The sequence below is a fragment of the Fusarium tjaetaba genome, assembly GCF_013396195.1.
Source record: "Fusarium tjaetaba strain NRRL 66243 chromosome Unknown NRRL66243_c0000063, whole genome shotgun sequence".
NCBI lineage: Eukaryota > Fungi > Ascomycota > Sordariomycetes > Hypocreales > Nectriaceae > Fusarium > Fusarium tjaetaba.
Genome location: NW_023501259.1, coordinates 45,213 through 70,414, shown reverse-complemented (window position 1 = coordinate 70,414; position 25,202 = coordinate 45,213). Strand labels below are relative to the sequence as shown.

The 25,202-nt window shown below is 46.9% G+C and overlaps 10 protein-coding genes across 10 annotated transcripts; 5 read left to right on the top strand and 5 right to left on the bottom strand.

The window, feature by feature from the left end:
• Window positions 1-48: 48 nt before the first annotated feature.
• On the bottom strand, window positions 49-1,518 carry FTJAE_3177 (NADH oxidase; the record flags this gene model as incomplete). The annotated part of the gene is made up of 5 exons (XM_037349446.1): window positions 49-81; window positions 157-782; window positions 839-1,086; window positions 1,149-1,287; window positions 1,347-1,518. 5 exons carry the CDS (start codon window positions 1,516-1,518, stop codon window positions 49-51), a joined length of 1,218 nt encoding a protein of 405 aa, XP_037209569.1.
• A 1,309-nt stretch (window positions 1,519-2,827) lies between these two features.
• On the top strand, window positions 2,828-3,782 carry FTJAE_3176 (gEgh 16; the record flags this gene model as incomplete). The annotated part of the gene is made up of 2 exons (XM_037349445.1): window positions 2,828-3,107; window positions 3,163-3,782. 2 exons carry the CDS (start codon window positions 2,828-2,830, stop codon window positions 3,780-3,782), a joined length of 900 nt encoding a protein of 299 aa, XP_037209568.1.
• Window positions 3,783-4,374: 592 nt separating this feature from the next.
• On the top strand, window positions 4,375-4,869 carry FTJAE_3175 (uncharacterized protein; the record flags this gene model as incomplete). Its single annotated transcript, XM_037349444.1, has 1 exon — window positions 4,375-4,869. The coding sequence occupies one exon, from the start codon at window positions 4,375-4,377 to the stop codon at window positions 4,867-4,869; it is 495 nt and encodes a 164-aa protein (XP_037209567.1).
• Window positions 4,870-5,158: 289 nt separating this feature from the next.
• FTJAE_3174 (class II Aldolase and Adducin domain protein) lies at window positions 5,159-6,034 on the bottom strand (the record flags this gene model as incomplete). The annotated part of the gene is made up of 2 exons (XM_037349443.1): window positions 5,159-5,687; window positions 5,865-6,034. 2 exons carry the CDS (start codon window positions 6,032-6,034, stop codon window positions 5,159-5,161), a joined length of 699 nt encoding a protein of 232 aa, XP_037209566.1.
• A 457-nt stretch (window positions 6,035-6,491) lies between these two features.
• FTJAE_3173 (general amino acid permease) lies at window positions 6,492-8,476 on the top strand (the record flags this gene model as incomplete). Its single annotated transcript, XM_037349442.1, has 6 exons — window positions 6,492-6,948; window positions 7,016-7,289; window positions 7,353-7,664; window positions 7,722-7,780; window positions 7,832-7,965; window positions 8,021-8,476. The coding sequence occupies 6 exons, from the start codon at window positions 6,492-6,494 to the stop codon at window positions 8,474-8,476; spliced, it is 1,692 nt and encodes a 563-aa protein (XP_037209565.1).
• A 275-nt stretch (window positions 8,477-8,751) lies between these two features.
• FTJAE_3172 (c6 zinc finger domain protein) lies at window positions 8,752-12,827 on the bottom strand (the record flags this gene model as incomplete). Its single annotated transcript, XM_037349441.1, has 5 exons — window positions 8,752-8,843; window positions 8,976-10,796; window positions 11,899-12,511; window positions 12,559-12,693; window positions 12,744-12,827. The coding sequence occupies 5 exons, from the start codon at window positions 12,825-12,827 to the stop codon at window positions 8,752-8,754; spliced, it is 2,745 nt and encodes a 914-aa protein (XP_037209564.1).
• An 827-nt stretch (window positions 12,828-13,654) lies between these two features.
• Window positions 13,655-15,063, bottom strand: FTJAE_3171 (choline monooxygenase; the record flags this gene model as incomplete). Its single annotated transcript, XM_037349440.1, has 5 exons — window positions 13,655-13,704; window positions 13,772-13,897; window positions 13,949-14,287; window positions 14,342-14,813; window positions 14,860-15,063. The coding sequence occupies 5 exons, from the start codon at window positions 15,061-15,063 to the stop codon at window positions 13,655-13,657; spliced, it is 1,191 nt and encodes a 396-aa protein (XP_037209563.1).
• Window positions 15,064-16,070: 1,007 nt separating this feature from the next.
• FTJAE_3170 (3-(3-hydroxy-phenyl)propionate 3-hydroxycinnamic acid hydroxylase) lies at window positions 16,071-18,136 on the top strand (the record flags this gene model as incomplete). The annotated part of the gene is made up of 4 exons (XM_037349439.1): window positions 16,071-16,154; window positions 16,222-16,342; window positions 16,415-16,543; window positions 16,602-18,136. The coding sequence occupies 4 exons, from the start codon at window positions 16,071-16,073 to the stop codon at window positions 18,134-18,136; spliced, it is 1,869 nt and encodes a 622-aa protein (XP_037209562.1).
• A 479-nt stretch (window positions 18,137-18,615) lies between these two features.
• FTJAE_3169 (bifunctional 4-hydroxyphenylacetate degradation enzyme) lies at window positions 18,616-19,699 on the bottom strand (the record flags this gene model as incomplete). The annotated part of the gene is made up of 5 exons (XM_037349437.1): window positions 18,616-18,770; window positions 18,822-19,146; window positions 19,202-19,315; window positions 19,372-19,452; window positions 19,523-19,699. The coding sequence occupies 5 exons, from the start codon at window positions 19,697-19,699 to the stop codon at window positions 18,616-18,618; spliced, it is 852 nt and encodes a 283-aa protein (XP_037209561.1).
• A 400-nt stretch (window positions 19,700-20,099) lies between these two features.
• FTJAE_3168 (glutathione-S-transferase) lies at window positions 20,100-23,440 on the top strand (the record flags this gene model as incomplete). The annotated part of the gene is made up of 9 exons (XM_037349436.1): window positions 20,100-20,261; window positions 20,411-20,470; window positions 20,693-20,699; window positions 20,759-21,973; window positions 22,031-22,052; window positions 22,465-22,643; window positions 22,693-22,739; window positions 22,785-22,822; window positions 22,879-23,440. 9 exons carry the CDS (start codon window positions 20,100-20,102, stop codon window positions 23,438-23,440), a joined length of 2,292 nt encoding a protein of 763 aa, XP_037209560.1.
• Window positions 23,441-25,202: the final 1,762 nt, after the last annotated feature.

Here is a 25,202-nt window from a genome sequence, read left to right as displayed (position 1 = left end):
AGTTCCAAGAACATATGATGCAAATTTCAGGGTGGAGTATCCTGTGCATTAGAGGTTCTTCATAGCGGCTACCCAGTATTTCTAGATGCTGTTAGTCATGGAACTGTATCTCTTAAGTGATAATAAAATTCGCTTCCATGAGAGGTGTGAACTTACAGTCTCGGCGCCTGCTCCAACAGAGCGGACCTTTGAAGCCAACCATCCACCACCGGGAGCAGACTCCACATCAAATCGAGCCTCGTCGTCACTGAGATCCTCATTAAACATGATCATGTTCGGTAACTCTGGATATTTCACAGCTGGCCTCCCAAGTCCAATGAGATCGCAGGCGTTGTTACCCAGAGCTTTAGCAACACCGTTTCGGCTTCTGAACCCGCCAGTGACAAGAAGCGTAAGACCAGGGAACCTTCGACGAATCTCTTCGCTCGTTCGGAGGAAGAAACCCTCACGAATACTCGAACGAGACCTGGTAGAACTTGGCGTCAGGGAAGAATTGGTGCTCATCATCTGAGGGTCTTCGAAAGATCCGCCACTGAGATTGATGTAATCAATTTCCTCCTGCTGAATCAACTCGATATGCCGTAGCATTTGAGTCATACCCTCATCGTCTTTAAAGTCTGCGGAATTGATCTTTACACCGACACAGAATGTCTTAGGGACTTCTCTTCGAATGGATCGGATAATGCGGAGAACTAGTTCAACGCGCTTGTCTGTCGAGCCTCCGAATTCATCATCTCGCTGGTTGCTGTTGGGCGACATGAACTGAGAGAGCAGAAACCCGTCTATGAGAACGAGTTAGTAAACAACACATGCTTCACTCATATGCCCTATGACTCACGGGCTGCATGAACTTCAACGCCTTGAAAGCCAGCTTGGCAAGCCAGTTGCGCAGCTTGAGTGAACTGCGCGATGACAACGTCGATGTCATACTGTGTCATGGCCTTTGGAGTACCAAACACCAACATACGGATTAGCTTGGCAACGGTGTTGTCTCCAAGGTTGATGGGAATAGCACTGGGAGCAATTGTCTTTGAGAAAATGCTTCTCTTTCCAGCTCCAATTGGCGATTGTCGTCCTGGATGGTTTCTAGCACAGTGACGCAATTAGTCACGACGTGTCTTAGACTTCATTTTGGGTGCTGGGCTTACAATTGAGCAATCATATGACAGTTCTGGTTCTTGGCAACGGCTGTCCATTCCGACCAGCTCTTCAGCAAGTTCGATGCGGTCCCGGTAACTGCGACATCTTCGTTGCTGCCAAGGTACTTGTCTGAAACCATGATATTGCCTATACATCGTCAGCACAAAGTTCTTTACGTGTAGATCAAGCTCTTCGCTGAAATGTACCTGTTATTAGAGCTGCCCATCCTCCTTCAGTCCATCGCTTATACAATGCTCTGTGTTTCGCAGATGGCAATAAGTTATGGGCCATCTTTTCCGACATTGCAGTCTTGACAAGCCTATTCTTAAGGACCAGTCCACATCGTAGTTGAAGCTGAGAGTTGGCTGCGATGTTCATTGTTAAAATTGTTCGCAAATGTGTTATTCGCAGTTAAGACCTGTAGCTGACCCCGCTCTAGTAAGATAAACGATTCAGCAACCAATTTTCAGTCAACACAGCACATTAACGTGGAAAACTTGTTCAAATAGTCCGTGGTAGTGGGGTTTCTTGTGAAATCTTGATCAGACTTGCCTAAAAGCAAGAATTAAATTATTTCTTATTAGTAGCATTTATCTATTTACCGACTCTTTATCTTTTATCGCTATAACTAAACATCACGAGATGTAAAGATTGGCTTCGGAGGAACTCTAGGGTGAATCAGAACCCCGAATCCTCCGAGGCTAAGATCAGTCGAGTCATGATCAGACCCCACATTCGCTTCCTCGTGTTAGTCCCACTCGGGGTTTCGGCCGGGAACAAAACTCAACAAGGGTCATTCCCATTCCACAACCCTTCGGCCGCCTTCACGTGCAACACTTTTCAAAAAATAGACATAATATTTAGCTTAGCTATAGCCAAACAGTTTTGAATCTTCACCATAACCGTTTTGTCCTCTTCTTGGCCGTGTGCTCAGCCCTCTCCCCTGAAACACCACCTGCGACGTCTCTCCCCCAAAACACATTCCCCGACAATTCATTGGCTCTTTGACAAAAAGACCTCCACAGATCTCGGAACTTGACGACGCAGAGATACGATTGGCTCCTCAGAAGATAGACGAGGTCTTGGAATCGGTTACAAACGTGCCGCTCTCGCCGACCTGTTTGCCGATCATGGCCCGTGTCCGTAGCTCAGAAGCAGTTTCTGTGTTTTAAGTGCAAGCGTTTTATGGTTAATGAGCAAATCGCAGTTTAGCAATGGCCTGTTTGACGTTTTGTTTGACAGAGTGGCTGTGTTCTTCGGGAGACGAGGATTCCGGGTCTTGGCTGGGCGGGAAAGGGTCAAAGCGTACGTGAAGAAGCCGTGCGGTGCGTGATATGTTTGTCTGGTGATGTTTTACAGATTTTGAGGTTGCTATCGTGAAGCTGTTGAATGTCTCGAGACTGTCTTGTGTTTTACATGGCTGCTTTTTTGGTGGTGATATATGTGTTTGTTAAGATGGCCGTAAGAGGAAACAGACTCGTTGACTTTTCTATATAAGTTTGATCATCTTCCTCTCAATGAGTCTAATCATCAGAATCAACAATCAGCATCAGCATCATCTACTTCCCTTCTAATCACTTCTCTCCTGCCGGTCAGGTCTCTTTTTCCAGTGTCTTTGACTAGTTCAATTTCATATCTTGCCCATCTTTCTTCTCAGTCTACATCACAATAATCTCACAATCTCAAAATGGCTCCCATCAAGAACCTCCTCATGGCCCTTTTCGTCGCTGCCGATCTCGCAGCAGTCTCAGCCCACAGTGTCATCACCAACGCCGTCGGCGATGCTGGTGGCTCTGGCATGGCTCTTGGAGTCGATACCTCAACTCCTCGAGACGGAACTCGAAGACGCCCTTTCCAGCAAGATGCAACCCGCTTCCGAGGCCAATCCGCTGATACTGTCGGCGAAACCTTGTCTGCCGGTGATAACGACATCGAGCAGGGAACTTTGGATATCATGGAAGAGACAGGTAAGCTATGCCTACTGACGCTGATAATGATTTCACATACTAACACCTAAGTCAGGAAGCGAGCTCCCTCAGGTGAACCCCGGTGGCAGCCTCGAGATGACGGTTCATCAAGTCAACTCAGACGGTGCTGGTCCATACACCTGCATGATCAATGCCGACGGCACCGGTACATCTTGGGATAACATCGAGGTGACGACTAATGTCGCGGGTAATGAGCGGGGTCGCAACCGGGACGGCGAGATGGGAGACTTCCCTCTCGTTGCTTCCATTCCTGCTAATCAAAACTGTACTGGAACCGTCGCAGGCGAGGACAACGTATGTCTTGTCCGCTGTCAGAACCCGGCTCGTGCTGGCCCGTTTGGCGGTGTGATTCCAGTCCAGATGGTGAGCGGCAATGGCGGCAATGCTGGAAATGCTACTGAGACTGGAAACACGGGCAACGCTGGTACCGGCAACGCCAATGACAACACCAACGATACTACTAAGGATACCACTAACGATACCACTGATGATACCACCGCCGGCGGTGCCAATGGCAACGCAAGCAACAACAACAATGGTAATGCAAACAACAGCAACGCCAACGGTAATGACAACGATGATGAGGAGGAGGATGAGGATGAGAACGACTCTAGTGCTCGCAACAACCGTCGTGCCACCCGCTTTTCTGCCTAAAAGATGAGATGATAATGATTGAGAATGCAAACTTGGAAACGGAAGACTGGATCACCGACACACGGGAATGGACAGGAGGAAGTATAGATATCGGATATCTACATAGTATATTAGGAAGGGCGATAGTATAATAAGATTTTGCTGATGAACCTTTGTTCTTCTTTTCTGGTTGGTGATTGAAAGGCTTGGTCGATTGGCATATATGAAATAAGATGGCTTTAGAGACTGACTTAGGACGATGACCCCGCGCAGCTAGCCAATAGAGTAGTGTTATTTGCGGTTGAGGCTTGCGGCTCAGACCTGAATCAGCACAGAGAACTTAGCTAGCCAATAGGAGCTGGGGAAGGTTAGCTGAAATTTGGTAGTGAGCTTGATGAATGTATGCGGTATATATTACAAATGTTGCCCATTACTCTTTAGATTCCTTTTACATACTCACAAGTCTCCAAATTGATGTTGTCAACCATCTTCCAGCAACACCATCATGTCTTCAACAGGCGCAACTACACCTGCTTGGGAGCAGAAACTCCGTGATGATATGGCGCTCTCTGTTTCAAGCCTCGACATGACATCGTCGCACTCTTAAGACGCGATGGAAACCGCTCCATTCGCGGCGGCAATGCGTAGCGATCATTATCCACCACCAGATAGTGTCAGGAATCAGCTTACTAGCATCAATGTAGCCAGTGTCTATCACATCCAGACTGCTACCGGAACATGCATCGAAACCATCCGAGGCCTGAAGGACACGCAGCCCGATAGAGACATCTGGAATGCTACAATAAGCGGTGCTTGTGAGACCGCTATCCGAAGCTTCTCCGACCGATTTGACAATGCTGCGGATGAGGCCGTCCAATTGATCGAAGCCCTCCCTCCTGCACAGCAAAGTGGAGCCGCCAATTTCATGAGCCAGAGCATGGGCATAGTCAACAGGGTCGTCAATCAGGCATCATCTGGATTTTCGAGTATTGATAGGCGCTCCATCAAGGACTTCCTGGCGGGGAACTGGAATAGGCTTACAGAAGTGGATAACGATGTCAAGGCCGCGTGCAGCTACGCTATAAATGCTCTGAATGCTGTGTTTTAGTTAGGGGTTTCTTCGATTTCCGCCTCTGCTATGCAATGCAATGCAAGGATATCACAACCCAGGCTGCCTAATAGAATGACGATTTGAGGGTATCGCTGATCCGGGACAGTCTTAAACTAACAAATGATATAAAGTAAAAGTGTATTAAGAAGTCAATATTGAAAACTGAGATTTAATTCTTTATTAGAATAAGCTGCTTCATAATTCAAGTTAGGCTGAGCTTCAAGATATAGTGTTTTCTAGTCTGGTTAGCCTGATGCTTTCTTTAATTAGATAATAAAAGAGTTGTTCAGGTACTTACTGGATCTTGGTAAGCCTTGGCAGTGTATTCTGCTTCTCTCTTCCTAATGATTTTCTTTGGAAGACCGGCGCTTTCCACTATGATCTGCACCTCACAAGATCGCTCTAGGAGTGTAAACAGATAACCTGCTTCATTAACAGTGGATCTAGTAGTGAGGAGACTATGATTTTGCAAAATCGCAATACGGTTCCTCTTGCCTAGTGCCGCGGCAATTCTCTGCCCCTTGTCGCGCTCTAGAACAATACCTCCAAAGTTTTCATAAATAGCCTGTATACTAAGAAAGGTACAGGCGTCTTGGTTGATGATGTCGAGAGGGCGGCTAAAAGTTGACCAAGCTTTTCCAGCGGGAGAATGTGTGTGACAAATAGCATTGATATTAGACCGAGCTTTATGAATGGCTCCATGTATTTGAAATCCAGCTTTATTGACTGCGACGCGATTTCCACCAATGACATGGCCATCCTCGTTGATCTGTACTATGTCGCTTGCTTTAAGTAAGCCAAAGTATATGCCAAGACTAAGCAAAGGTTAAAATCATAGTCTAGGCATAAGGGAAGAAAGGTACACTTACAGGTTAATCTAAAAGGTATCTGGTTCCACGGGGTCGCGAACACTAATATGCCTAGCGGTTCCTTCTGTAAAGCCTTTGCGTGCAAATACTCTTAACACAGCAGCCATATGCTCTAATTGCTACTGTCGCTTTATGTAAGGGCCTTGGAACTCGGGCATAGTTGGGGCCGGATACCCCCCAGTGGCGCAGACCTGCTCGGGCGTCTCCTCCATTTGTGCGGGAGGTTGTGGTTCTGCAGTGGCATGATGATCGCCCTCGAGGCTTACGGCTCGGACAGTGGTTGTGACAGACATGATGGCGTTGCGTATTATCTCAAATTAAGCAGAGGCCTATGTACAAAAAGACATTCGGATGAGTTATGCATTGATATACGCGTGTGACTACCGATTGTCTACGATCTGAGCGACATGCTCTCCATATTTGCGCCCGTTGACTTATCACGTTGCGCCCAGCGAATTAACCCAATGGAGTAAAATGATACGACCTTACCGATGTGGTCGTGGATTCCATAACCTAGAACGTACTAGGGGAATTCTTATACTGGCGATAGCCTCTCCACTTCTAGATTAGCTATCAACATCTGTACCATTCATAACTCTTTTCATACATAGCCAATCCATCGTTCTGCTCAAGAGGCACAAGCGTAAAACGAGATATATATACCAGTGCAGTTTCAGTGGACCTAAGTCGTGAATATTCCCTCGATTCAGCTATCCTACTTTCAAATTCAACATTATTTACATGTCAAAGATGGTTTCTATCTTACAGCAAGATGACCCCAAGAAGGTCGCCCTCGACACCTCGGGAGTAGTGAATGCATGCGACACGAGTTCAATCCAAAGAGCTTCCATCTACATGACCGACGAGCAAACCAAACGTGGGCTATCTCCACGACACGTGCAGCTAATGGCTATTGCAGGTAGCATTGGCACTGCGCTATTCGTCGGCATTGGTGGTGTGCTGTCTAAAGCCGGCCCTCTTTCCTTATCACTTGGGTATCTATTTTGGAGCCTGTTCTTTATCCTACCATGCACACTCAGCGTTGCAGAGATGTGCGCATATCTTCCAATCCGGGGAAGTATCTTTGAGCTCGCCAGCCGCTTCGTCGATCCTGCTCTTGGCTTCTCGATGGGCTGGACGTACTTTTACGGTGGTGTCATGCTTGTTTGTGTGGAATATAGTGCTGTGGCCACCGTGATGCAGTATTGTATGTAAAACCCTTTCACCCCAAGTCAACTGTTCGTTCGTTGTTCTTCTGACCTTTGTAATGTTAGGGAATACTTCTATCAACGCAGGTGTATGGGTTGCTATGGCTCTGGTCGTCTGCTTCCTGCTGAATGTGATTGCCGTCAAGTGGTATGGAGAGTCTGAGTTTGTTATGGCATCAACAAAAGTCATTTTGATCATCGGCCTCATTTTGCTTACTTTCATCACCATGTGTAGTGGGAATCCTCGAGGTGACGCTTACGGTTTTCGATACTGGGGCAATGGGAACGCCATGCACGCCTATTATACTGATGGAGCAGCTGGTAGATTTCTCGGATTCTGGTAAGCTACATGAGCCAACCTCAACCATCTTTACTCGCGCGAGTGTTGACTTCTTGAATCCAGGTCTGTAGTGATTTACGCTGCATTCACGATCGGCGGCCCCGACCTGATCTGCCTCACGGCTGGCGAAATCCAGAATCCCAGGAAAACTATACCTCGAGTCGCTCGCTTAATATTCTATCGACTGGCATTCTTCTATGTTGTTGGAGTATTTGCCGTCGGAATTATCTGCTCAAGCCGTGATGAGCGTTTACTGAATGCTATAGGCAACGGGGATGCCGGAGCAGCAGCTTCGCCCTGGGTTATCGGCATCCAGAACCTCGGTATACATGGTTTACCTGATGTGATCAATGCTGTCATATTACTTTCCGGCTGGTGAGTATACATACTATGAATGGAATCCTTCATGAATATGCTGACTATATGCCCCAGGTCCTGCGGGAACGCGTACCTGTACTCTACGTCTCGCTCCTTGTACGGGCTTGCTCGCGGTACGTCCATTTTGAAAATTAAGATGTAGCCGTATGCTAATAATAGCTTAGATGGACTCGCTCCCAAGGTATTTGCGAAATGCACCAAGTCAGGTGTACCTATCTACTCAGTTGTAACTGTCACTTTACTCTCTTGCCTCTCATTCCTCGTCGTTTCAAACTCGTCTGTTACTGTTTTCTACTGGGTAATTTGCGTCTCCCAATTCTCTCCACAGTTGGTATTCTGACACCACTTAATAGTTCGTTGATCTTACCACGGGTGGATTTGTCTATGTCTACACTTGCATGCTCTTGACATTCATCGGGTGGCATCGCGCCTTGAAGGCTCAGCCAGACGCAGTCCCGCTATCTTCATTGCCGTACTTATCACCGTTCAGACCATATGGTGCTTACTTTGCTTTTTTCTTGGGTTGCATATTTCTTCTCTTCATTGGCTGGGACACATTTTCGCCCTTTGATGTTGAAGGTTGGATAACTTACTACTTCGCTACCATATTTGGCCCGTTGATGTTTGTTGTCGGAAAGCTCTTTAAGAAAACAAGATGGGTGAAGCCTTCTCAAGCAGACCTTGTCACTGGAAAGGCCGAAGTTGATGAAGAATGCAAAGTATGGGAAGATCCTGCTGCGATTGAGAAGGAGAGACTACGCTTGCAACAGATGAACTGGCTTCGAAGATTCTGGGAGCGACTTTGGTAAATTTACGCCTGGGATAATTCACTATCTTGTTTATCCACAATGTACCTAAGTGAGCGGGGCACGTTTTTAGCCTCTTATATCTAAGTCGGTGATCGAATAACAACCAGGTCTTCTGAGACAAATAGTTGCTGCAAGTTTGAATCGTACGGCGTCAAGATCGATAGTTATTCTTCTGCCGGAGATGTAGCCTCTGCTCCTTGACCTCGTAATACTAGAAGCTCACCGGTAGCTCCATGCAGTCTTCGAGGGCTTGAAGAGCAAGAAGGGGATATGCCTTAGTACTTCATTGTGGGATAATTGGCAGTAAGATCTTGGTCGGGGGGAACATACGTGCCCGGCTTGTTTCTTGTGTACACCATACTCATTTCTGTACTATTCAACAAGATTTAAACTCAGATGTCCTTTCCAAGCTACTTGGCGATAAAGCCTTCTCAGCCCAGCATGACTGATGTGGGTTAATATGCTTCTCTTTTCTTGCTTTGTGCACATATCAACTTACCTTGCCAACCCCAGTCCTTCATGACATTCATCCAATGTATTTCGCGCTTCGTTGTCGAGGATGAACGGCTAGAGGAAGCCAGGTCAACATGAGTGGCCTTAAATGACTTGTCATGTCTTTTCCAAGCCTCTGCTGTAATTTCCAAACATCTGTTGACAAGTCCCGAGGTAAGTCGAGAACCCAAAACTCCCCACCTTTCAGACACCCAGTTCCGATCCTCAATGTCGGTAGCCTCGCAACCCGCAATCATCAGCGGCATCACGGGAAATATAGCTGCATGAGCGTCTTCCGGTACAGTCGCTATAAGGTTCAGGACCTTTCGGGCCATGTCCTGTAACGGAATTTGTGTCGGAAGCTCCGGCACCGCTTGGTGAAGAAGCAGCAAGGTTGCCCACTTATACGCATTAGCTGTTTGTATCAGATCAATCACGCTTGAACATAGCTGAGCCTCCTGGGTCTCCTCATCCAGTTCTGTGCAGGGTTCCCATCGCTCAATTGAAGTTTTGAGACGGACTGCCGCGGAGACAACCGCTGGCGAGTTAAGCTTTTCCTGGCTTCGCTGAACCCGATTCACAAGATCAGCTACGCCACCAAGAAGAGGGAACAGTGGCCCAGCGCATCCCATGAGAGGATCTACCGTGGAGCCCAAAGATGTGGAGCTGAATAAGCTGCAATCCGACATGAGCGGTAAGTCCATGATGTTTCCGTCATGACATGTAACGCGCGTTATGGTATCCATATATATCCAGGTATTTGAGAGAAAGCCTAAGCCAATCAGCTCACTCCTGGGACGCTGAGAAGACTGATGTTCTATTAGTGCCTTTCGAAGAAGCTCGGCTCCTTTCCTTATGTAACTCGTGGTCGTAGAAGATCGAGGGTAGCACCAGGCTTGAGCTAGGCTCACGGCCAGCGTCGTACTAATAGTTGCCTCGGGCTTGCAATCGCTAGATTCCATGACTGTGAGCTGTTGGACTGCATGGCTGAGATGTCTTAGTCCTATGGCTCGATGTTGAGGGAGATTATTGAATCCCTGAAAGCATGTCATGGCCGCGATTGCATGATAAAGCGCAGTGTGCTCCTTAGCCATGGGCCAGACGATCTTTCGCCAAGGATTCCCGGTTGAGCTGTCCTTGATGCATAAAACCTCGCATATGCGACGATCAAAGAGAACAGAAATGTTCTCTGGAGAGTCACTATGGAGTTGGGGAACCCTGTAAACAGGCGACCTGACATGACTCCTTGGACTTGACGGAGAGTGCCCATCATCTTCACTACCTGTTTCCCCAAACTCAACGTCTCTACAAAGGTCCGGAAATTCTGTTGTTCCTTCAACAAGATGTGAAGGATTTGTACGCAGAAATACTGATAGGGAGATGTCATCATCTTCTAAGTTGACACATGGAAGTTGTGACTGCTCAGTGTCAAGCGGCCCCGTTATAATGCCCCCAGGCTCTGTTGGGCAATCTGGCTGTGAGATATCGTGATGGACTGGTTGCGCATCGAAGGAATCAGGACCGGCAAGAATGTGGTAAAGGTCATCCAGGTCTTCGGTTATATCAAAGGCCATCTCCAATGAAAGATCATCAAAGTTGGTTCCATAGTCGACAAACTCGCATCGAGACCCTTGTTCAACAGGAGTCTGGGCTGTATGAGATTGCGGGATGAAAGGATCTCGGGACGGAAATTCGGATTGAATGAGTAGACCGCTCAGTACGCCATGATCATCAGAATCACGTCTGATGGGGAGCTCGGCTTCATCTAAATGGGAAGCTCGCAATTCGATATCAGGCTGGTCCAACCTGGGTCGCCGTCTCCTGCCATCTAAATTAAAGCTTTAGCATCATAACATGCCCCTGGAAAGGATCGGGTTGGCTACTATTCCCTGACGACATACTGCCTGCCTCGGGCTTTTCGAATTCTCTCCACCTAAACTCTGCGTGATAGCCCCCGCATGCCGTTTTCCGGCGAAGGCATTGGGAGCAAGAAGGCTTTTTCTCATCGCATTTTCTTCGTCTTGCTTTGCACGTAACGCATCCTGGATTGAGATTAGCTCTTTCCTCTATCTAGCCTTATCGCCTTTCCAGATGAGTTTTTGCACAACCATTTCGGCTTTTCTTGTTTGGTGCTCGTTTTTGTGGCGCTGTATGTACCTGCTTTCCTGGGGAAGCTGGTAATAGAAGACGTAGCTGATATATCTCGGGAGGTGTCATGTCTAAATTTTTGCGGGCACTTAAGACATGTCTGGATAGGTATTTGCTTCACGTAGAGTCGGTCGTTCTAGTGGCTTGCGTGGTGTATCAGGATTAGATGCTGTGCAATGTTTAAATTGTTTTAGAGGACATGATAACTGTGACGAAGTAGACCAGACGAGAGAGTAGATAAGAAGGCGGGGAAATCTGGGTCCTGTCCACAACAGGTCAACATGGGCTGGAGAGGCCTTTTCTAGACTAGCCTGGATCTTCTATCACCTACCAGACATGATCGGTATGGTAAGCATCAAACCAATCAGATGCAATCATTAGCTAGGTGTACGTTCAGGCCCCCAGAGGCGTATCTCCTGTTCCAGAATCTCCATCATTTGGATACAGTATTTCTTTACTATACTGGTTGAAATAGGCCTCATCGTAGGTATTTATTCACAGACAAAAGGTTTCCGCCACTACGGTTACTTGAGTAGCAATCAAGTTGTAAATAAAAGGATGTTAATTGTATCCATGCGCTATTGAAGTCTTGTAGGGACAGTGCTAGATGATCCCTTCCGTAACTGGTACCAGGCTTGAATCCAACACTTTCTGCTTGTTGTTTGCTGTGGTTTCCTTGTTGAACTCGGCCAGACACATTTCAAAAACCCGTTTCTGATAATCTAATACCCAAAACATCAGTACTGACAATAGCATTTGGGGTCTCAATATGTCACACTTACGGATCACGCCATTTTCTTTATTTGGATTCAATATGCCCTCAGTATAAATCCCCATCTTCAGGTTCATCTGAGCCATTTCGCAAAGATCGTTATCCTCGGTTGCGACACTCCGGGCGAATTTGTAATAATTCTCAAAATCCTGCGTTTCGACAGGTGACTTGTGATAGTAGTCAAACTGCATGATTGTTTGAGACGGATCGTCTGTCGGCCAGGTTCGGAACGACGAGATACCACCACCATACAAATTCAATGTAGAGTTGGGAAAGAAGTAAAGAAAAAGACCATCACTCGGGCTGTCGTGTTTACCTGCTTCAGCTAGATGACGTGAGAAGTACTTCTCGTTGAGAACTTTGTATGTAGTCGGCGCGTAAATCTTGGAGAATGATGGGTGCGCAAAGGAGCAGTGAAGGCACTCTTGGAACCCATCAATAAGGGTCTTCCAATTATACTTTCCGATGTATTTGAGGCTTCTTCTGAAAGGAAATGTGGTGAAGTCAACTGTCGCAATGAGATCTTCGAGACCAGGAAAGTACTCGTCGAACTCGGGTGTCGAACTAGAGAAAGTTATAAAGAGGAGGCCGGTCCGGGTGATATGTTGACGCATTTGAGTGCCCTGAGAGTGTCAGAATTCAACTTCGGCCTATAGCAGCGATTTCGTACGTCACTTGTAAAGACTTGAATGCTGTTCCAGTCTTGTGACTCACGTCGAATGGTGAATTTGAACTGCCCCATGTCATAGAAACAGTCCTCGCCGTCAGCGGACCATCGTGTGATAACACCGAGATAGATCCAGGTCTAGAGCATATCAGTTGCTGCCCCAATAGATTACCAACATACCATCATACCTTGTCGAATATAGCACGCCTTTCTAAGCCAGCAATGGCCTTACTGGTGTACCATGAGGCAGGGAGTGTGTTTGGACAAGACATTTTCAATCGACAACAATGATATGGTGCATAAGTTGATGTACTCCTAAGGCCTTTGAGGTGATAAGACTCTGATACGTGGACTTCGGTATGGTTAGGTATGCATCTATATCTCGATAAATTGAGTGTATGTGTCATATTCATGGTCTTTCATTTAGTCACAGCTCTGCTAACCTCCTTAGGCAGCGGATCGTGTTCTCTACCTCTATTGGGAAAAGCGATCCGATGCTACTGACCAATAACATGTCCGAACCTCAACTCCCTCAGCTCCTACCTAGCCGATCCCGCCTTGATCTGTGATTTTTCTCTACACACCATAATATAGACAAAGTGTTAGTCATGTCTTGTCGTTATTGCTATCCTGCTTGTACCATAGCAATATCCCTTCTACTGTTACTCTTTAGCATAGGCTGAGTTCTTGTGTCCTATTCACGATTGAGATAGAACCTCAAATATCCTACTAATTTGAAGGCGGGGAGCTAAATGTTATTGCTGCCTTGGGTCTTGAGGCCATCTTGAGGGCCAAAGCCACAGCTGTATTGCGTTTAAACTACGAAACTGTCAGGGCGAATGGGCACAAAATTAGCTCATGTGACCATGATGAGAAACATTAGACATTTTCTGACTACCCACGGCGGTCCTGTAGTCATAGGCAATATTCCTGTCTTTAAATGACTAGCTCTGTTATCGCATCACCATTACTACTGAAAGTATACCTTGCTTTGGGCCAAGCATGGCGGATTTAAATTCGCCTACAGTTTCACCAGGCATCACAATCATTGTCCTCATTCGGGGTATATTAAGTATCGAGAGGGATTACATCTTCCTATCTACCATCCCAGATCCCCAGACTTCTCCAGCCCTTCTAAGGCCATGCATACTGTAGAGATATGTCAGTTATGTCCATTTTTATACAGTAGTAAGAAGCTTAGTGATATTTAACTTACTTCCTTCGGCTTTTGCATAGCCATCACTTCGACACTGATTAACTGCTGCTGGCTTGATCTCTGCCCCTTCGCTCTTTTCTCTTTTGGCGTGTTTATCCACTATATCAGCCAACAAAGCATACTCATCTGCACATATTCAGTCTTCTATAATTACCGGGACGTGAGCGCGCGACCTACCTCCGCCATAATAGAGTGAGTGAGTAGAACTTACGAGCTTTTCATGCAACTCTTCATGGCTTCGTACAATTGAATTGATCTCAAGCTCCAGATCAGGCTTCAGGCGTTTCTCAAAGTCGGAGCTATCTTGCTTTGACGTTGAGTACACGTCGCATCGTACGGTGGTTTTTCTGACAGATTCCGGAGAATACGTGAGCTGATACCAGATAGGATTTCCCTTATGTGAATAGACAGTGGTGAGAGGGCTGAATCGAAACTTTCCAGCTGCAGAAGGGCCGAACAAACACCACAAAGAACTTTTGAGGTGGGCAGCTGATACTTCACTTTCGAAAGCATTCCCTAGATCTCTGTAAATATGAGTCACGTTTGGTACTAGCCAAGCAAGACACTTACCAGGAACCTTCCAGTTAAACTTCCCTTTCACTTCCCAAGATCCAAGATATTGTTGGGTCTGGCAAGTAGGTGCTGGCCTTCCGATAACGTTCCTCCTCTCAAGCTTGGTCTCGCCTGCTTCTGGGCTGCTGTTCAGGTTGATGTGTAGAAATCCATTATCATCAATCTTCGTGTGAACAGGGAAAAGGCCATTCTGGCTCTTGTCAAAACCAACCACATCTTCAAAGTGGGGAGCCTTTGTAAGTTCTCCTTTATTATTGTAGCTCCATCCATGGTACTTGCAGCCAAGTATAGACGCTGAGCCAGAGGGCTTTCTAGTAACTGGAAATGCGCGATGACGACAGACGTTGTGAAATGCTCGTACTACATCGTCTTTGCCTAGCATAAGGAGGAGTTTGAAGCCGGCAATGTCAAATGCGATATAGTCGCCAGCCTTTGAGAACCGACTGCGATGGCTGACGCAAATCCAGTTCTACTTTGGTCAAATCAAATCTAGCATATCAAGTCTGAGGACATACCTGGCTGAAAATGGCCCGCTGTTCAACACTGAACCGTTTAGTATCAGTCCACCATCCCTTCGGTGGCTTGAAGCTCCTGGCAGAGACTTTGTGTGCGCTGGATGTAGAGGATAAAAATACTTTGATCAATAGGACAAGAGGCAATGCTAAGGCGAAGAGAGTGCCAGAGAGAATATAGGGAAACATATCAATAAGTTTAAACATAGCTTGAGAGGCGTGAGAGCTCAATAATGTTGTGGGGAAGTAGATAAGAGTTACTTAGAGTATTTACTAGCAAGGTAGATTCCAGAACTTTTTACTAATAACTATATCCTTCTGGCATTCAACTCGAGATACGCTCTTTTGTATCCCTGTTATGGTTATGATCCACATTGGTAGAGCCTAAGGTTTGCTTCTGGATATCCTATCCCTTGCAAACGCGAAGTGGCAAGCCTTAAATGGCCTAAGCCTGTTACTGCCAATAGCTTTTCCACCTCAAGAAGGTACAATTTGCTCTAGACAATATGGAAATGCGGTGTTCCGATAACAAGGCTACTAACTGTACCATCGGCCAATTATAAGCGTTAAATTGAGGGGATTCACTTTCCTAAAGCGGGTGTTTTTTACGCCATTGCCTTTATTGGCTATAAGTGCCTGGGTTTATTTCCTAAGGAGATTATCAGATAATGCCAGATCTGGATTTAGTAATAGTCATTTAGATAAGGCACCAGTATCCATCTAGAGGGTATTGAGCTGTTCTCTATTGGAAGGGTGCTGGTACTCGCATGAGCTCGTTGAATTAGAAACAGCCGCTAATGAGACTTGTAGGTATGGAAGTAGAGGGTAAGGCGGTTTGGGATCGGAGTGGACACACTGGCCAGCTCGCTGCCCACTGTGCTCTGGTAATGGATTATATGGCATCTGTTCATTGGTTATCTTCTAACACAAGACGCTCGGAGGATCTGCAAACTAGCGGCGGAGGAACTCAAGCAGTTCACGGATCTTCCGAAAGCCAAACTCAATTTGAGCGTGGACCCCACATTCAGTGGTTCGAGGTATTTCTGCAGAAGCAATTCAGTGGCGTCTGGGGACACCGAGGATATCGGCGGCTCGTATTCTAGCATGGACCCGACTACCTTCCATATAAGTCCTCAGAGTGAGATGCAAGGTCCGGTACAGATACAACTGAGCACACGCATTTCTCAAATATTCACTTATCACTATTGCATGCAATGGAAGAAACACAAGTAATTATTGTTGGGGGCGGACCAGCTGGTCTTGCCCTGGGACTGTCACTCGCCCGACTAAAGATTCGTGTCAGTAGCCACTATTTCGACAGGTACAGCACCCTCATGCTCCGTACTAACAACGCACTCTCGCCAGTCCGTCATTCTTGAAAAAGAACCAGAGATCACCACAGATCCTAGAGGCGTTTTCCTCACAGGGGATGCCATCAGAATACTACACAGTCTCGGGATCAACGATCTAGCGGGCATAGGTCACGGTAAGTCCACAAACTTCTAAAGCAAATGGATCTGCATACAGTCACATCAGGTACTAATTTAGACTTGCACAGAGATTCCCCATGTGAACGTTCATCGCAGCGCATTTAATGCCCCGCCATTCTTCTCAGTCCCAGTTGGGGACATCAACAGTCTTGAACAAGCTCTGCCTGAAGGCATTCTGCAAATGCAGCCGCGTCTAGGTAAACGACTCTAGGCCCCATTGATGTATATCTTCCATCTTCTAACGACGAATTACAGAGATGGCATTGAGAAAGGCTATTGACCAATCGCAATACTGTTCATTTCGCCCTTCCTGTGAAGTGGTCTCACGGTCTGAACAAGATCCACCAGTGATCGACTTCAAGAATAGCCAAGGGACACGCCAACAAATCAAAGGAGAATGGCTCATCGGTGCCGACGGGAAACTTGGAATTGTACGAAAGCACTTCCTTGAACCAACTGTAGGCATCAAGCAGCAAGACGGTCTTTATCCTTACAGCGGTACATGGATAGCCGCCAACCTGAAGATGAAACTCCCTACCCCAGAGAGTCATCCTGACTTTCCACTCTGGAAGCTTGGGTATTCGCCGCAGGAGGTTTATGATCTGTTCTGGCCGATCGGTTGGCACTTTTGTACCCCGCCTGGGAAGGCTACTGCTTCTGGAAGATTTGGACCTTATGAGGAAAGGCTCTGGCGTCATGAGTTTGCTCAAGATGAGTCACTCATTAAAGATAACTCGGAAGAGCTACTCTGGGAGCACATCACGCCGATGATCACTCTTGAGCAAGACAAAAACCGCAATCATAGGTTCAGCGGCCCTGTGCAGTATCCACGAGATTGTATCGAAATCCTGCGATGTCGACCATTCCACTTCGTTCACAAGGTTGTTAACTGCTGGTTCAGTGGCCGTACAATTCTCATCGGCGACGCAGCCCACGTCTTTCCCCCTTTCGCCGGTCAAGGTATTGGCAGTGGTGTTAGGGACGCTCACCAACTTGCCTGGAGGTTAGCTTTAATGCTCCACCCTGACTCCAAGCCCGAAAACCACGACAAGCTACTCAAGTGCTGGGAATCAGAGCGGCGTCAGAGCATCAATGACGCGGCGCAGTTCTCCATGATCAATGGCCGCATCTGCAACAATGAACCTTCTTTATGGCAACGTTTATTTTTCCGGCTTTTGATGTTGCTTCACGGCACTTCTGCGTTTCGGTATGTAGATTATATGCATTATAAGGAGAAGAAGGGGTTTTCAAATGTTGAAAACGGGTTCTTTATCAAGGGCTGCACAGGTGGCTCCCGTTTGCCTCAGATACACATGAGATCGAAGTGCCAGGCAGAATCATTCCTATCAGATGGCCTTTTACGAAAGGACAATACGATCTTCACTCTAGTGGTAATGGGCGATGGAAACCCAGCTAACCAGCTACGCTTGCACGCTGAAGCAACGGCTGCAGTCCAAGAAGCCGGACTCTCATCAATTATCTCAAAGGATGCTATTGTATTTTACGATGCACATTGGAGTGGCTCATCGCAGGGTCAAAAGACACTTTCAGATACTAATGGCGGGCTTGGCCATCCCATGGTCTGTTCACCTTCGCAGATTGCTGCAGCTGATGGGCACATGGCGAACGGATATGACAGTTCGGTCTTTGCTAAGCGTCTTGGGAGGGGTACCAAGTTTGCGATTATTCGACCTGACTTCTTTATCTTTGCTTGTGCTTCTGACTATTCTGGGCTGGTCGGATCTCTGAGATCATTGAGAAGTCATGTTGGGTTTGGGGATAAGAAATAGTTGACAGGGTGAAGCGTGAGGAGCGTACTATATAGTTATCTAAGATCTATTGATAGCTGGAGGCCTTTGGCAAATTTCTTTTGCTTGTTAGTTGTTTCGACCAATAAACTGTGGACTTGGATGCATTTACTCCCAGTACTAGGATGGTATGACGACGTGCTCAGTCACATCTCGATGCAAATGTCAGCACAAGAGTCATTGTGTTTGGCATGATAAAAGCGTCAGTTCTCTGGTCCATCAACTCATAAGAGCCCTTTCAATAATGGAACTGGCCACAGAATATCTCGAGGGATGAAGACGCAACATCTATATTTACAAGAACAACAAATGTCTATAAGTAACTTCTACATAAATCTACTGAACAAGAAGATAGCAACCCTCTGCACCGAGACTACCAGACGCGTCAAAAGTCCAACTCTGCAAAGGGCTTAGTTAGCAAAACTTTTCGTGCCAGGATCTCAAAGGTAAACGAACGATGCTTACTCAAACTTGATAACATTTCTCAATGTTCCAACCCGTGTCATAGTGACTTCGAGAACATCACCATCATTGAGAAATACCTTGGGGCTATGGAAGGCACCTACTCCAGCCGGAGTTCCCGTCATGACCGCTGTACCAGCCGGTATGGTTGTTCCTATATCACATCTATTAGCATTGATCCTGCTCGTGCGTAATAGTGGAGTACCTTGGCTCATATGGCTGAGAATCTGCTCCGGCGAGAACACCATGTCCTTCTTAAACTCAGCCTCTTGCCTGACTTCACCATTCACCTTTGCGATTACTGAAAAGCCCGAGCCATCACCAAATATGGCTGGGCTGATCAATGCAGGGCCAATAGGTGCAAACTTGTCGAAGGCCTTGGCGAAGAAGAATTGACCGGCTGAGTGCTTGGGAAGCTGGTACATGCGGCAAGATATATCATTGCCAACCGTGTACCCTAGGATATAGTCCTTGGCTTCCTTGGGAGAAATGTCGCGACATTGTTTGGAGGTGACAAAGACTAGCTCGCCCTGTAAGCGCAATCAGTATTGGATATCATGATTCTGGCATGATGTTACTCCATACCTCATAGTCTGGGAGACTCTTTGCGCAAAAGTCATTGATGGGGATGTCCTCATCTGGGTTTGCAAGAGATGCAGCTGGCTTAGTCCAAAGCGGAGGGACCGAGCTCAGAGTGAGCTACTGACATGTTAGTGATTGACTCAAAGCTGGGTGTCTGTTTCACTTTGGCATACTGAAGCTTCTTTGGCGTGGCTGCGATAGTTCAATCCCACGCAGTATAGAGGTAGGTCATCTCTCGGTAGTGGTGCTAGGAGCTGCACTCAGTCAGTATCATAAATTAGAGACAACTTCGGTCCACTGAAGGCATGACACAAGGGGTCTTACACGGTGAATTGTTACTGTTTTGGATTGATTTTTATCAGCCAATCCCTGTAAAGACTTGACCGCGCTGATCTTGGTGCCGAGAGCAGGTGGGCCTTGAGAATCAGGACCAAGATCGGCGAAATATGCCTCCCCATCCTCTTCAGACTCAAACTTGATAAGTACCGAGAAATTGGCCATGGTGGTGCGATATCACAGGGCAAGTTGTTAATCCACAACTCATCTCTGATACCAATGCTTAAATACATCTTTTCGCAACTCAACATGGGTTTTGGGTAAGCTGCTTGTTCTATTGTGCTAAAATGCGGGGAAATGCAAGCTACGGCAGATCTCAAGCTTGAACATTTTAGATCCTCCGACGCGGGATTAGTTGCACGAAGAGTGCCGAGGTTGGTTAGTCATCGGAAATACTGCATGGATAATTTTGTTCGGAGCATCTTGTGAATCCACATTCTCGACCATCTCTCATTACCTCCGATGTCCTGATTACGTCGGCATCGGCCTTCTGTCTAAGAGTATCCATAAACGACCGGCGTATCCATCGCTGGCCTCTAATCGAGACTCTTTCCGGTTCTCCGCAATGTCTGCGTCGCCGTCTTCACGCGGCGGAACATTCGGCGCTGCTCCCTCTCATCGGCTGAGTACCAGAGTCTGCGACAACTGCATTCGGTTCGTGGACCCCGCATCAACTCTCGGTCCTACAACATCTGACAATCTCCGTGCCTCAGCTCTAAAGTCCGATGTGAGATAATCCGGCAAGTCATTGTTGCCAGTACTGATGCGACCGACCGGTTACAGGCGATTTAGGTCAGCCGTCATGCTCCCGCTGCCTAAGCCGCGGTAAGGTATGCAACTACTCTACGACGCGTCGTCGGCCTGGACCAGCCCCAGGTTCCGGACGAGTACCACGGGCAACGCGGAACACTCGCAACCGAGAGAGAAGGCATTCCGGTAAGACACGTCTGCCTACTGCTTAAACATCGCGGAATCTAATCACCCTTTTTGACGGCACAGAAGAAGCCACCTTGCAAGCCGATTCGATCCTTGAGGACGATGGTTCGATTCCAGTTGTTTCAGATCTACCCTCTGAAAGTCCTGATACCCTTGTCACTTCCCATACATCTTCTGGCAGTCAATTAACACAGCGTCCTAACATCTTACCCGAAGAGGAAGCTTATCTGTAAGAAACGATCCTGCATAGTAAATGCAAATGCACTAGGTTACCCTGATATCTTCCAGCTGACCATGCCAGGGCCGATGAGTACTTCAAATCGATCAATGAAGCCATACCACTATTCTCCGAGGCCGCAGCATCAAATAGCAGGGATGCTCTATCAACATGCAGCCCTGAACTCACCGAATCTCTGATTCTTATCACAGCCAGACTCCTCGGCTTCAAATTCGCAACTCCTAATTTTAACCTCGACGATCGTATAGACCTAATCCTAAGCAATACAACTCTTCAAGAAGATACAGCCGGTGACTTTCCAAGTCTCGATCTGTTTCGCAAGTTCTGCCTTCTCGTCTTTTACGAATTCCACCAATTCCCAGGCCAACAAGCCTGGGTACGAATAGGAAAGATCGTCAGGCTTGCGTATTGGATGGGCCTTGATCGTCTAGAAATAATCCAATCGGTCTCCCCAGAATGGTCCAATGTGAGCGACGCGGATCTTCAAAACTGGAGACTTGTTTGGTGGTGTGTATACCGTCTTGACTCATATGCCAACCTCTCATCGGGTACACCTTACCAAATTGATGAACGACTTGTCAATACGTCTCTTAATCCCCAGAGTCAGCTTTCTCAAGGACTTGTTGCCCCATGCCGGTTACCTCATGATCCGCGTGGTCTTCCCGACCTTCTCTTATGTGTCAAGGCCAGTAACGAAAGCAGCTTACTCTTCGACATTCATCTCATCGCCGTCACTGTCTTGCGGCAATTTGGCAGAGCAATGAGTATGCGCTACTTGGTTCCTCACGAGATCCTCACGGCGAGCCTACTCGATGCAGAACGTACGCTGTCCGCAATACGCCTAGCTTTGCCACGGAACTTTCTGAACCCCGGAAGGAATGCGTTCATGAATGAGTCAAATACAAATCATCACGCGAGATTAGTCCCGGTGCTTCTACTACATATGGCGCAACTGTTAGCTGCCCTTGCGAGCTGCTACTATCTTCCGGAAGGTGACGATTGGACGCTTAGCTGGCAGCGTGTTCTGGAGACTTGCCAGAATATAGCCGGGGTTGCAGAGAAGTGGGATAGTAATTACACTCTCACCGTGGACCCAGCACTATCACTCATCAGCTTGACGGCACTCGTCTTCTTGGATATCCACAAGAAGTTTACTGAGAGTACGAACACGCAGCTCATAGCTGAAATTGAAAATTGTGAACTTCTTCTGCTGCTCCAGCTTGAGCAATTCTCGGCTCATTGGAAGCTTCCGAGCTTGCTGATCCGTAAGTACAACCCATCTTGTCTACTGATAGAACCCCAACTCTGACGATTGGTTCAAGTGTCATTTAAGAGCTTCAAGGAGTCAGTGACAGGCCCACTATATTATGCACACATCCAGCTCATACTTTCCCGTTTTGAGAGTCCTTTACACCCGAGGTGGCTACAGTTCTTGTCATCTGCGCAGACGCATCTTGAGAATGTAATTTGGGGACATGTAACCTGAACAGGGATATGCAAATAAGGTAATGTGTACATATATAAGAATTCTATATTTAAGTACCACTATAAATAGGTGCTGAATAATAGGCACTTTTGTCTGTACATGCAATATCTCAACATTCTCACCTTCTGCTTTTGGCATTGAAGGATTATGCTAGCATCCATCGCATGCGGGTAAGATATAATGTCGTCATGTCATTGGTGCGCGCTTGGCCTGCTGATTAATCAAACGATAACGATCCCGTTACTATTTATATCTTGCGTACCTTATCAGTCGGGCCATTTCCCTCGATTATCTCCGTGAGGCTCCCTTGGCATTGAACACATACATGAGGACCAGCATCCCATATCGAAATACAGGAACCAACAGCAGCATGTCCGAAAACAAAATTACCTTCTTCGACATACCCAGCAGGTCGCCTCAGGTCTGCTGGTCCATGAATACCTGGAGAAGTCAGTCTCCATAATTACGGGCTCAATCCAGCGCTAACACGAGCTGCAGCGAGACTGCTTCTCAACTACAAAGGCCTTGAGTATAAGACCGAATGGGTAAGCTACCAAAACTGCCATGCTATGATGTGCTGACTTGTGTAGCTTGAATACCCCGAGATCAAGGAGCGCCTCAGTGGACAGTAAGTACAAAGCCAAGCCACATCAATCGAACATTCAGTAACGATTTCATACTTAGTGTATCCCCAAATCAAGGAGGCGCGCCCTTCACATGCCCAGCCGTTCAAATGCCAGACGGCTCATACATCATGGACTCTTACAAGATCGCCGACGTCATCGAGGAAAAGTACCCAGAGCCAGGTGTACACCTGAAGAATCCAATGCAAGACCGTCTCCGAGCATCAATGATTAAATTCATGACTGAAATGGTCCCAATTTATGTCCCCGGCGTCGCCAAAAACATTATCGGCGAAAAGAGCATTGACTTCTTTCTGCAGACACGGTTGCAAGACGTAGGAATGCCTCTCTATGAGTACGGGGAAAAGCACTCCCCTGGAGCATTTGACAGAGCGGAGCCGTTTGCACGTGAGATCACGGCCTTGCTTGAGGAGAATAAGTCCGGGCCATTTTTGCTGGGGGATGTGGTGAGCTATGCTGATTTCATCTGGGCGGGTATTCTGCTGTTCTTCAAGTGCCTTGGCGAGGAGGAGTATAAGGAGGTGCTGAGGATAACCGGTGATGGGGACGTCCATACTAAATTTCTTGATGGCCTACGACCTTGGACAGAGAAGAATACCTGATGCTATCGATAAGGGATAAGGAGAGATAAGAGTGACTTAAGCCAATCGATAAGCACTTATCAGGCTCTTATCAGCTAGCTGCAGATCCCATTCCTTGAACTTGTCTTGCTTTAGGGTAGTAATATTTATTTTAAATATTTACCTTGAGTTTAATACTTCCATGCTTTAAATTAACTACTATTATCCTGGTAAATGAGATAGTTATTAGTTATCCTAAAGTTTATTTTAGAAATCTCAGTCTCTATTATGCATCACAGGCTACAGCACTATATACATGCTATCCCATTCTTGGTTTCACAGCTGTTCATCGCCCTTGACATAGGCTTATAGTAATGTGGAGACTTTTTACAACATCAGATTCTCACATACCAGGAAAGCATATGCCCCGTTGTCCATTGTCAAAAGCAAAAACAGATACTAGGATCAGAAGTCAGACAGTAACCCAGCCTTGTTCTGGCGCCTGGAACCTCAAATGAAATATCATACAAGCAAGGAATAAAAGGTGGACTAGATGTTGAAGGTGGCGGGCAAGTGGCTGCTTATCTGCATTCGGGGTTTCAGAGAGAGATGTAAGAGAATTCTGAGTTCTGACATTGCATTACGTATAAACGAGTGAATGGAAAGTTGCTATTGAACAGGATTTTCTATATAAATTCACCAAGCTCATCTATTTTCAGAGTATGCCTTTAGTATATCCTACTAAAGTCCATTCAGCTCTTACTTCTTTTCGTAGAGCTATTTATTTCCTAAAAGTCATCATCACTGCAGAATGTCATCCACCGCCAGTTCAATTGATCTATCAGTCCCCCTCGCCCCGCCAAGTTCGCCTACGACTTCACGCCGGCAGTCATGTAATAGATGCCATAGCCAAAAGCTGAGATGCACTCCTGTCAGGACAAAGAGAATGGGAGCTTGCAGTCGTTGTTATCGACATGGCACTCAGTGCGTGTACAGTCTTAGCCCTCCCAAGGGACGTCCGAGTTTGTACCATTACAAGGGCGAGACGGTGCTTAAGCCTCCAACAAGTCGCATGGAAACGGTTGTGCAACTGCTCACGCCCGAGGAGTATGACTGTGCGAGTATCCATGAACCTGGAATGACGTATAGTCTTCAGCTGTCAGCCACGCCTCATGCTTCTGGAACCATTGATCCATGCCAACTTGCGCCGGACCCGATCTTAGACCCGGGACCGTACCTAGAACCAATGCCCGAAGCATGGTCAGATCATGCGTTGCAGCGGGGCGTTTGTTCGTGGGACACTACGTATGCGCAATATGATCCCATTGGCTTCTCCTGGATGTCCAACACCCACATGGACATAACCCACATGGACATACAGACGGGTGATGAATATGCTCTACAGGATTCGTTTGTACCCGGACCTCAAGGCGACTGGAACTTGGGCTCAGTCAATGTTTCGTCGCAATTGAAGCAACTGCCACTTTGCCGTTTCACGAACGCCACAATTGCACTTGGCCGCCTCATACCTAGAGTCCAAGCCCTCTCCAATAAGATCCAGGAAGTATTTAAGAACCGGAGGATCTCTCATGAACAGGGAGATACTGGTCGATGTGTACCTCCGTTGCTGCTCAATGACGATGTGTTCAAGCTCGTCATGGTATGGCTTTTCAACACTTCCGAAGACACGGACGATGAAGGCAGCATTTTCAATTCTCTTTCGGCTACTAAAAATGAGCTACGTAACGAGGAGGTTATCGTTGAGTTGGTTTCGTGCTCATCCGAATTCACAACGACGACAGTC